The sequence below is a fragment of the Oscarella lobularis genome, chromosome 19, assembly GCF_947507565.1.
Source record: "Oscarella lobularis chromosome 19, ooOscLobu1.1, whole genome shotgun sequence".
NCBI classification, from domain to species: Eukaryota; Metazoa; Porifera; class Homoscleromorpha; order Homosclerophorida; family Oscarellidae; genus Oscarella; species Oscarella lobularis.
In genome coordinates, this window is record NC_089193.1 from 1,712,138 (window position 1) to 1,722,110 (window position 9,973).

The 9,973-nt window shown below is 46.9% G+C and overlaps 3 protein-coding genes across 4 annotated transcripts; all 3 read left to right on the forward strand.

Annotated features, from left to right (window-relative positions):
* Positions 1-69: 69 nt before the first annotated feature.
* Positions 70-2,085, forward strand: LOC136198804 (ubiquitin carboxyl-terminal hydrolase MINDY-1-like). Of its 2 annotated transcripts, none has more exons than XM_065988850.1 (8): positions 70-618; positions 680-786; positions 838-1,058; positions 1,113-1,255; positions 1,304-1,521; positions 1,569-1,658; positions 1,721-1,898; positions 1,961-2,085. In XM_065988850.1, exons 1-7 carry the CDS (start codon positions 100-102, stop codon positions 1,887-1,889), a joined length of 1,467 nt encoding a protein of 488 aa, XP_065844922.1. In that variant the 5' UTR covers positions 70-99; the 3' UTR covers positions 1,890-1,898; positions 1,961-2,085. The 2 variants fall into 2 exon arrangements, with proteins under 2 accessions (XP_065844922.1, XP_065844921.1); XM_065988849.1 differs by having other exon boundaries at positions 1,721-1,875; positions 1,931-2,037.
* LOC136198798 (MAM and LDL-receptor class A domain-containing protein 2-like) lies at positions 2,065-7,004 on the forward strand. The gene is made up of 12 exons (XM_065988843.1): positions 2,065-2,112; positions 2,177-2,239; positions 2,458-3,648; positions 3,701-3,856; positions 3,906-4,292; positions 4,551-5,105; positions 5,158-5,340; positions 5,392-5,552; positions 5,610-6,447; positions 6,512-6,599; positions 6,653-6,767; positions 6,814-7,004. The coding sequence occupies exons 2-12, from the start codon at positions 2,197-2,199 to the stop codon at positions 6,877-6,879; spliced, it is 3,783 nt and encodes a 1,260-aa protein (XP_065844915.1). The 5' UTR covers positions 2,065-2,112; positions 2,177-2,196; the 3' UTR covers positions 6,880-7,004.
* Positions 7,005-7,035: 31 nt separating this feature from the next.
* LOC136198802 (2-hydroxyacyl-CoA lyase 2-like) lies at positions 7,036-9,965 on the forward strand. Its single transcript, XM_065988847.1, has 18 exons — positions 7,036-7,172; positions 7,225-7,284; positions 7,364-7,468; positions 7,520-7,690; positions 7,746-7,822; positions 7,886-7,947; positions 7,994-8,067; positions 8,122-8,159; positions 8,219-8,319; positions 8,366-8,475; positions 8,531-8,654; positions 8,704-8,798; positions 8,847-8,886; positions 8,944-9,058; positions 9,113-9,250; positions 9,297-9,471; positions 9,527-9,625; positions 9,682-9,965. Exons 1-18 carry the CDS (start codon positions 7,056-7,058, stop codon positions 9,865-9,867), a joined length of 1,887 nt encoding a protein of 628 aa, XP_065844919.1. The 5' UTR covers positions 7,036-7,055; the 3' UTR covers positions 9,868-9,965.
* Positions 9,966-9,973: the final 8 nt, after the last annotated feature.

The following is a 9,973-nucleotide window of genomic DNA, read 5'->3' on the forward strand; positions in this document are numbered from 1 at the left end:
AACACATATTATTTAGTGACGTAGGGGGACTACGTCACGGAAGGCTCTATATCGCGTTGTCTCCCGTATCCGAATCTCGGATCCTGCGAAATCGGCTGAATGGCCTCGGATCACGACGTCACAACGACTATTCCGGCTTTAAGCGACATTCCGGTAGCTCAGTCGTCTCAAATCGATGCAAACGAACCGGAAAGCCAAAGCGAAAATCGAGACGACGCCACGCTCCATCCGAATCTTCATCCAAACGACTCATCCGAGACCCAAATAGAATCAGAAACCAACCGAAACGACGAGAACTCGCCAACTCCACTCGCCGCGATCGAAACGAAATCCAGAAGCCCAACCGGAAGCGAAATTTTAAACATTCGCGGCGACCCGGAAGGAGCGAGAGAAACGACGACGTCACCTCATCGAGTCAAATGGATTCTTTGGCGCGGCCAGAGCACGCCAATTGTGACGCAGAACGAAAACGGACCCTGCCCCCTATTGGCTATATGTAATACGCTAGTATTGTCACATAAGATGAGTTTGCCTGAGGGAACTGAGCGTATATCGTCTGATGAGCTCAAAGAACTTCTCGCTGAATTTACAGTAGAAAATATGAGGCAGGGGAACGAGGTGAGGTTAGGAGGGAGAGAAGGATTAATCAATTAATTAATTAATGATGATTATATATTAGAATGTACCCGAATCGCAGAGATTGGATTTTGAGAAAAATTGCGACGACGCAATGGGCGTCTTTGATAAACTCCACACGGGTCTCGACATCAACGTGAAGTTTTCCGGGTAAAAATAATAAAATAATCGAAAAATTAATACGAAAAAAATCGATTTCAGCATTCGCGATTTCGAATTCACTCAAGAATGCATTCTGTTCGATTTGCTCGACATTCGGCTCTATCACGGCTGGCTGCCCGATCCCCAAGACACGCAGATCTATCCGATTGTATGCAATCTAAGCTACAATCAACTCGTAGAAAAAATCATTGCCGGGCAACAAAGCGAAGCCCAGCAATTGAGCCAATCGCCGGGAACCGCTACACAGACAATGACCCACGGTAAACATTATTAAATACGAGTATTTTTTAATGGTAATTAAGGTTGCGTCGTAGCTATTCTATGTCAAGAGTTTTACACGTCGAGTCAGGCCCAGCTTACGTATCATGGATTATCTGAATTGGCGTCTCACGTGGATGACAAGGAGCTGTGCGTTTTCTTCAGAAATAATCACTTTAGCACGTTGCATAAAGAAAAGGTTGCACGCTCCTTCTTCGTTCCTCCGCGTGATTTTTTTCTTTCTTAGGGTCATTTGTATTTGCTTGTCACGGATCAGGGTTATCTCAATGAGCCGTCTATTGTGTGGGAAGTTCTCTCGAATATTGAAGGGGATACGGATTTTGTTGATGAGAAATTTCAAACGTCGACGTGTCACACGAGTGCGCAGTCCTATGATAGGAGGGAGGAGATTCCGGACGGGCGAGAGGCGACGGATTATCAGGGAATGAGTCAAGAAGACCAAGAGTAAAAATAAAAAAAATGATGAAGTTATACGTCTATTATCTATATAGCCTGTTAATTGCTATGCAATTGCAAGAGAACGAACAAGTGCCCCAGCCGACGCACGTTGACCTCCCAATGGGACATGACACATCGCGAGAGTAAAGAAAAAAATCAATAATTGAATAACTGAGGACTATAGTTGTTTGGGTTGATTTTTTAGTCACGAACTTGCCAGGCAGTTACAGCGAGAATTCGACGAGCAGGAGCAAGCTGCAGCACGCCAACAACAGCGCACTCCTCCACAACAGCGAAGAGAAGAAGAAGAGCCAAGACAAGAAAGAAGACCACAAGCACCATCATCAAAAGACTCCTCATGTATAATTTTGTAGTGCAAAAAGGTATGAAGTCTGATTATAATTATGATTATTAGCATTGCATAGCAGCACGGATATATATAAAGGTGTGGATGACTTGTTGATGTCTCGTGATTGGACCTAATCGTGCAGCCAATCAGATAGCGTATCAAACATGACGCTCATCCTACGTGCACGTGCTGTCTTTTCATTCGGTACCAAGCACGAGTAGGAGACACCTCGTGAGAAGGACAAATAAGTGAGCTCTTTCCCTCGCTCCCTGGAGTCTTCTCCACAGGCGCTCATTGGAATCTCGCGTATAGGTTGACGTGTACAGAGCAGAATGAAGCTTGCAATTGGCCTCATCGCTTTGCAACTAACTCTGCGTAAGTCACGCACTCCGCGCGCACCCATGCAATAATTAATTAAATCAAAAAACGCGATGATGACTCCACGTAAAGAGTTTGAGAAGTTCGAAATGGAAACTCGTTGGAAGGGTGTGTCTTTGTCACATTGGGCGTATCCAAGACAAAATTAGCATAGATTTCCCTCCCCAACATAGCTCACAATTACATATTAAATTATCCGGGATGTTTATTCGTAGTGACCAGCGCCCAGCAGTCGTGTCCCAACGTTCCAAGCAACACGCAGGACTGCAACTTCGACAAGAACGACATCTGCGCGTGGAATCGAATCCCGAGCGACGGTCTCCACTTCATAACGAAATCGGGCAGCGCGGACAGCAGTTGGTGGCGTCGCACGGGCCCCAACTCCGATCACACGTCCGGAAACGGTCACTACATCTACATCGAATCGTCGTCGCCGACGCGAAAGGGTCAAAAAGCCGAACTCCGCTCCCAATTGCTCTCTCCCCCCACGGGATCGGGCCCCTGCTGCAATGTGACCTTCTGGTATCACATGTGGGGCGGCAGCGTCGGATCTCTCTCCGTTCTCATCGAAGACGCGCGCTCCCTCAAGCTGACGTCACAATGGACCAAGAGCGGTGACCAAGGCGACAAGTGGATCTACGCGAGCGTCAATCTCCAATCGTCGACGTCATATTACGTCAGATTCGAAGCGGTGGCGGGCGGCGATCAAAGCGACATCGCCATCGACGATATAAAGTTCAATGGTTGCCCTCAAGGCCCCACCCCCGTCACGCCCACGCGTCCACCGGGCGTCAGTCCGGGCGATTGCGATTTCGAAAATTGTTTCTGTTGCTGGACGAATCAGCTGACCGGAAATCAATACACGTGGTCGCGCGGACGCGGCTACACGGAATCCAAAGGCACGGGTCCCGGACACGATCACACCTATGGGAACATTCAGGGACATTATATGTTTATTGAATCGTCGAATCTTCCGCAGAAGGACGGTTGGCGTCCGCACGAGGCGAAATTGCGAAGTCGTCGTCTGAAGAAAGTGTCGCAAAAGGGACAATGCTTCTTCACGCTTTGGTATCACATGCTTGGATCCAGTGTCGGTCGATTGACCATACTCAAGGAACCGGATAACGATTGGATTCATCCGCATCTTTGGGATATTACCGGTAGCCAAGGCGACGCGTGGAAGAACATCACCGTGGACGTTTATACGTCCGGGGACGAGAATCGCGACTTTGTGCTTAGCGTGCGCGCCGATCAGATATCGGATTCGCGATTTAGCGATATTGCTGTCGATGATTTTTCGTTTTCGGCCGGATGCGCTAAGTATTTCGAGGAGAATACAACGTGCTACAATTTGGACGTTTGCCATCCCAATTTCACTTCTGGACTTTCCAATGCACCTACACCTGGTAGGAAAAAAATTGATTAAATATTTGATATAATCTTTGGTGTTTTTATTAGGTCCGCCTACTGGTAATTGTGATTTTGACAGCAACGATGGCTATTGTTTCTGGAATAATTTGAAGTGCGACGATTTTGATTGGTTCCCGAGAAAAGGAGGAACTCCCTCGTGGAATACGGGTCCTGGATCGGATCACACGTTTGGAAACGATAAAGGTATCCGGATATAAACATTTAATTAATTATTATTTATTCATTTCTTTAGGCTATTATACTTACTTTGAAGCGGGAGATTGGAATGCGTGGCGAAATCGTCAAGAAGGTCAAAAGGCTATATTAGAAAGTCCCAATATCAAACCTCAGCTGGGCCCTTGCAATCTCGAATTGTACTATCACATGTGGGGCAGCGACATGGGCAAGTTGCAAGTCTATCAGAAGAACTCCGAGGGTTTCCGCCTCCTCAAAGAAGTCTCAGGAGATCAGGGAAACCAATGGAATAAAATGGCCTTCAGTTTATCGAGCTATTCCGATTATCGAATTCACATCATCGCCCTCCAGGGCACCGGCGAGAAAGGCGATATCGGGCTCGACGATCTCAAATTCACCGGCTGCAAATTCGACTCGTCCGTCGCTACTTCCTACTGCGATCCAAGTAAGAAAAAAATAAAATAAGAAAATACAGTGGAAGCACTCTTGGAAACGCGAGGCTCCACTGTACCGTATACAGTACTCGTGCGAATAGATAGAGTCTTGTTTAGAGCTCCCCTTTCGCGTGTAGTCTCCCCCCCCCCCCCCCCCCCCCCCCCCCCAAGACGAAAAGATAAAGCTTTATCTCAAACACTGTCCACCTCACTTTTTCGAGAGAAACCGTCTTTCTATAGTCGAGATTCTAAGGGGTGCGATTATTTAGAATTGGCCCTTACGACCGGATGCGCCGACGGTTCGCGCGAGGGCTTCTTTAACGAGAAAAACGTCGCCGGTTGCCTGGGCAATTGGGACGGCCTGAAGAGCCTCCGCGATCGACCAACGCGACATTGGTGCGGAAACAAATTCAGCAACGGTAACAGTCGCAAATGCCTCGTACCATCCGACTTGTGCGACTCGGAAAACGGTTGGCAAGTGTGCGGATACGGCGGCGTTGCCGGCGAAATTCCCGGCTACATCAATAGCGGCACGTGCAAGGCGGCCGGCTACGGACGATTCAGCGCCGGTATTAATCATTGTAGTAGGAAATTAGGCGCGTGCGATAAGCCCAAAGCGAACGTTGACTACGGTTGCTCGCATTATGATTTGAATGATTTGAGTTGCGACGAGCCGCTCTGCTGCGGATTGGATTGCGAGAAACAGGACAAGGTCGACTGTGACGGAGCGTTTTGGCCCGGCGCGACGACGTATACGCCTCTGAGCGAGTATAAGGGATGCGCGCGTTTGACGGCGGCGGAAGCCGGCGGAGTTATGTGCTGCTGTAAGTTAAAGAATTCTATATATTAGCTGTTTTTTATTTTGATTTTATTTAGATAATAAGTCGTTTGTGCCGCCGACGCCGCCGCCTGGTCTTTGCTTGACGTGTACGTTTGATAATGATGATTGCGGGTTTTATAATGAGCAGAACGACAAGGGAAATTGGCAGCGTAAGAATGGCGCCACGCCCGCGTGGAATTCGGGACCCGATGACGATCACTCGCTTCAGAACGGATTCGGTATGAAAATAATAATCAAGGAAGTTATTTATTGATTTTTTTGAATTAAAGGATATTATATGTATGTTGAGACGGGATGGAATATTCCTACTAAGGACGGTGACGTGTCGATCTTGCGAAGTCCCGAATACAATCGAACGGAGTTGAATTGCGGCACGTGCATGCTCCAATTCTTCTATCACATGTACGGATCCGACGTGGGAACCCTCGACGTAAGAACAAATAAATAAAAATAAAAATATAATAATTAAAGATATTTCGTCTCTAAGGTCTTTGTTGAGGAGACGTACGACAAGGGTCCTCTGTCACGTGAAGCAATTTGGACGCTGACTGGTGACCAGGGCAATAGTTGGAAACAAGCCCAAGTCTATCCAATGAACATCACCTCGCCCACATTCCACTTTCTCTTCCTCGCCACAATGACCGGCGGAAACGCCGGCGACATCGCCATCGACGATATAACCATCAAGGAATGTCCGAGTTCCCCGCCCCCGCCGCCCACGTGCCCGCCGGAGGAATGGCGTTGCGCCGACGGTCGCCAATGCATTCCCTTGAAACAGCGTTGCAATGGGCCGACGAACTGCGAGGATAAGTCCGACGAAGGTGGCTGTCTCACCGATTGCAGTCCTCTCTATTGCGTCAACGGCGGATCGTGTCATATTCGATACGGGGAGATGTATTGCTATTGCGCGTGGCCCTATACTGGACGTCGTTGCGAGGTTACGATTTTCGGCACGCGTCCGCCCAGCACGGGAACTCCCGCGACGACGGAAGCGGCGACGACGGAAGCGGCGACGACGCGCGAACCGACGCGCGAACCGACGCTCGTGCCCATCGTTTGTTCGCCGCAGGCGTGCGAGCCCCATTCGCTTTCGTGCGTTTGCGATCCCGTCAGCGATCCCGAGTACTGTTTGGCGTGCGAGCAGACGGTGGAGAATTGCGAGACGTGCGTCTGTCAGACGATCGGGGAAGCGCGTCGCGTGTGCTATCGCACTCAAGCCTATGCCAATGCATTGCGTGAGAGTCAGGAACCCGGCAACACTCCAGAGCCGGGAGACGGAAACTCGGCAGGGCAGGGCCAAGACGGCAGCGGCGGCGGCGATAATAGTAAGTGGAGCACGCTTAATTAATTAATTAAATTTAATAATTAATTAAATTAATTATTTTATAGCTGGTATGTATGTTGCTATTGGAGTGAGTGTCGCCGTTGTGGGTATCATCATTGTGACTGTCATCATTTATTTTATGATGAAGCAAAAGTAAGTGCAGTGTATGCAAAGCTGGAAAGGCTGCACTGTTGTTTATTCTTTAGATACCAGGCTCAGAAGAGCGACAAGCCGCGCGGTGTCTTTTCTGCTGAAACCGCTTCTGGTATTGGTAATCCGGTCTACAGTATGTATGGTGGTGGTGGTGGCCAAGATGTTGACGTAAGACATCGGAGTCAATAGGATTGTGTTTTCACGCGTTTTTTAGATTGATAAGTTCATGCCATCTGCAGGCAAGGGCGGAGACACAAATCCGCTCTATGAGAAACCGTAGAGCAGTAAGGTGAAAACGATGGCATTTTTTGGGCTGAATTAATATGTTTTTTTTCTTTTTTTTTGCATTTGTTTGATGTACGTATGTTTGCTGCTTGAATATTTATATACGGGTGTCGTCAATGACGTCAGGTTTCGCTTCCGTAGCGTGCTGTAAACGACCTCGTGGTTTGCAAAATGGACTGGCTTTCTTTTCTTCTTTACTATGTTCCCATGCTGATTTTGCCGTCTATTTTTACTGCGCTTGCCATAGCGATTCACAAACTGGATGTCATCGGCTATTTCACGTTCAAAGTGAGTCGAAATCGCTAAAGAACGCGACGAATCGAACTATGGGCGCTTCTAGATGACCGAAGAGGAGAAGAAAGTTCACGCCGGCGGCGATTTCGTGGCAAAAGTCCTAAAAGTGAGTACAACGCCGTACAATGTCCATGTGTGGGCGTGTCTGGGAGGGGGCGTGCCATTGATAACCCACGTTTCTTCAGGAACACGGCGTAAAGTACATTTTCACCTTATGCGGAGGCCACATCTCGCCGATTCTCGCCTCCTGCGAAAAATTCGGCATTCGCGTCATAGACACGAGACACGAAGTTTGACGTCATCCCAGCACGTGATATATCCTCATAACGATATTCTCCAAGGTCACTGCCGTATTTGCTGCCGACGCTGTGGCTCGTTTATCCGGGGTAATTGGGGTGGCCTGCGTCACGGCAGGTCCCGGCGTAACGAATACAATAACGGCCGTGAAGAATGCTCAAATGGCTCAGATTCCTATATTGCTTCTGGGTGGAGCGGCTCCTACTTTGCTACAGGTCACAGTGGCAAATCTATGTTAATCCACTCGTGTTTTTATTGATTTTTCTGTAGGGTCGCGGTGCTCTTCAGGATATTGATCATCTTAGCCTGTTCAAATCTCTGTGCAAATACTCGGCGAGCGTTCGAAAGTAAAATAAAGAAAATAATTTAATAGGGATTAATTAATTAATTAATTAATTTTGTGAGCACAGAGTGCGTGACGTCGTTCCCACACTGAGAAAGGCTATAGCTGTAGCTCAGTCCAATGTTCCAGGTACAAATTAATTAAAAAAATTATTGATTAAAATTATTGCTTTTAGGTCCGTGTTTTCTTGAGCTTCCCATCGACGTTCTCTATTCCTTCGACCTGCTCTATTCACAGTTCTGCAAAAGGGTACATAAACGCGTCATTAATTTTAAAATAAAAATGTATATGTGTGTCTCCAAGCCAAGCAAGAGTGGCTTCTTGGATAGAATTTTCATGCGGTTTCTATTAGCTAGCCACAAATCAATCACGTGTGCAATCTCCCTCTCTCTCCACTAAGGTACATTGAATCGCGAGTCTTTTCCGTTCACTCCGACGCGTGGAGAAACACCGACTATTCGCCTCTACCCGTATCAGTTCCCATGCCAACGACGAGAGACGGTAAAAAATTGATATCCTTATTTAATTAAATATTTATACTTTGTAGTTGATGGGGCTGTGAGGTATTTTTGTGAGGCAAAGCGTCCCGTTATATTGGTCGGCAGTCAAGCGCTGCTGCCTCCGACAGCTGCAACGGATATTAGAAAATCTCTCGAAGTGATTTCATTAATTGATTAATTAATTAATTATTGATTTTTCTCTTTTAATTAAGGCTTTGGGTGTGCCTTGTTTTTTGGCTGGAATGGCGCGCGGGCTTCTGGGACGACGTAGTCCCATTCACATTCGCCAGCGGAGAAGGGACGCTCTCAAGGAAGCCGATGTTGTCATTTTGGCAGGTTGAGACAGCGGATACGATGTAGCCAAAAGGCTGAGAGTATGTTCTAGGTATTCCTTGTGATTTTCGGCTCGAGTACGGTCGAGCGTTGAGTCGAAAATCTAAAATTATTGCAGTCAATCGCGATTATGAGCATCTAACAAAGGTGGCTCTTTTTGTTGTAGAAATCCTGATTAGGTAATATCATTTTTAGAATTCACCGTCTTTGTGGAAAGCCACTTTGGCTATACAAGGTAAAAGAGAAGGGTTTTTTCTCTATAGAAATGATTTTAATTGGACTTGTTTCAAAGCTGATGCTGGCTCTTTTTTGGTTTCGCTTCCGAAAAAAATGCCCAATTACAAGTGCTCTCCAGATTGGCTTCAGAAACTCCAAGAACGAGATCTTGAAAAGGAAAAAGCCAATAGGTAATAGCAAATAGTCCTATATTAGAAAAAAATGATATTTGGTGATTTCTAAAGATTGAAATCGAAAGAGCCGTGCAAAAAGCACATGAACCCACTTCAAATTTTATACCACACCGAAGAGATGTTGGACGACGATAGCGTCATTGTAGTAGACGGCGGAGATTTTGTCGGAAGTGCCGCCTACATAGTCAGGTACAAAAAAATCATTTATATATCATAAATATTGATTTTTACTCAGGCCACGTGGACCTTTGAATTGGTTGGATCCGGGAGCATTTGGTACTCTAGGCGTCGGCGGAGGTTTCGCTCTCGGCGCGAAATTGTGCCGTCCTGATAGCGAAATTTGGGTTGTGTATGGAGATGGGTCGCTTGGCTACAGTGTGGCTGAATTTGACACGTTCACCAGACACAAGGTAGAAGAGATACGAATATTTTTATATTATGATGTATATGTTCTGTTTTTTTTAGTTGCCTGTTATTGCTTTGATTGGAAACGATGCCGGCTGGACGCAGATTGCGAGAGAGCAAGTTCCCATATTTAATTCATCTATTGGGTGTGATCTCGACGTAAGAAACTGACTCTCTTCACTCTCTCTCTTGTGTCCTATTGGGGTCTATTTTAGTATTGCGACTATGATAAAGTCGCGGAAGGGTTCGGCGGCGCTGGACTCGTTCTCAAGGACGCGTCGGACGAGGAAATCGACGCGGTCTTGAGCAAAGCGAAAGCGATAGCGAAAACGGGAAAGCCGGTTCTCATCAACGCTCTCATAGGAAAGTCGGATTTCCGCGAAGGCTCAATATCAATGTAGTTTCTCCAAACTCTTGATGCAATCTTGTGTATTTTTAGAGGATGATAAACGGCGAGACGAGTGCGCGCATTCAAAAGAAATAAAAAATCTGACGTAAATCACGTGT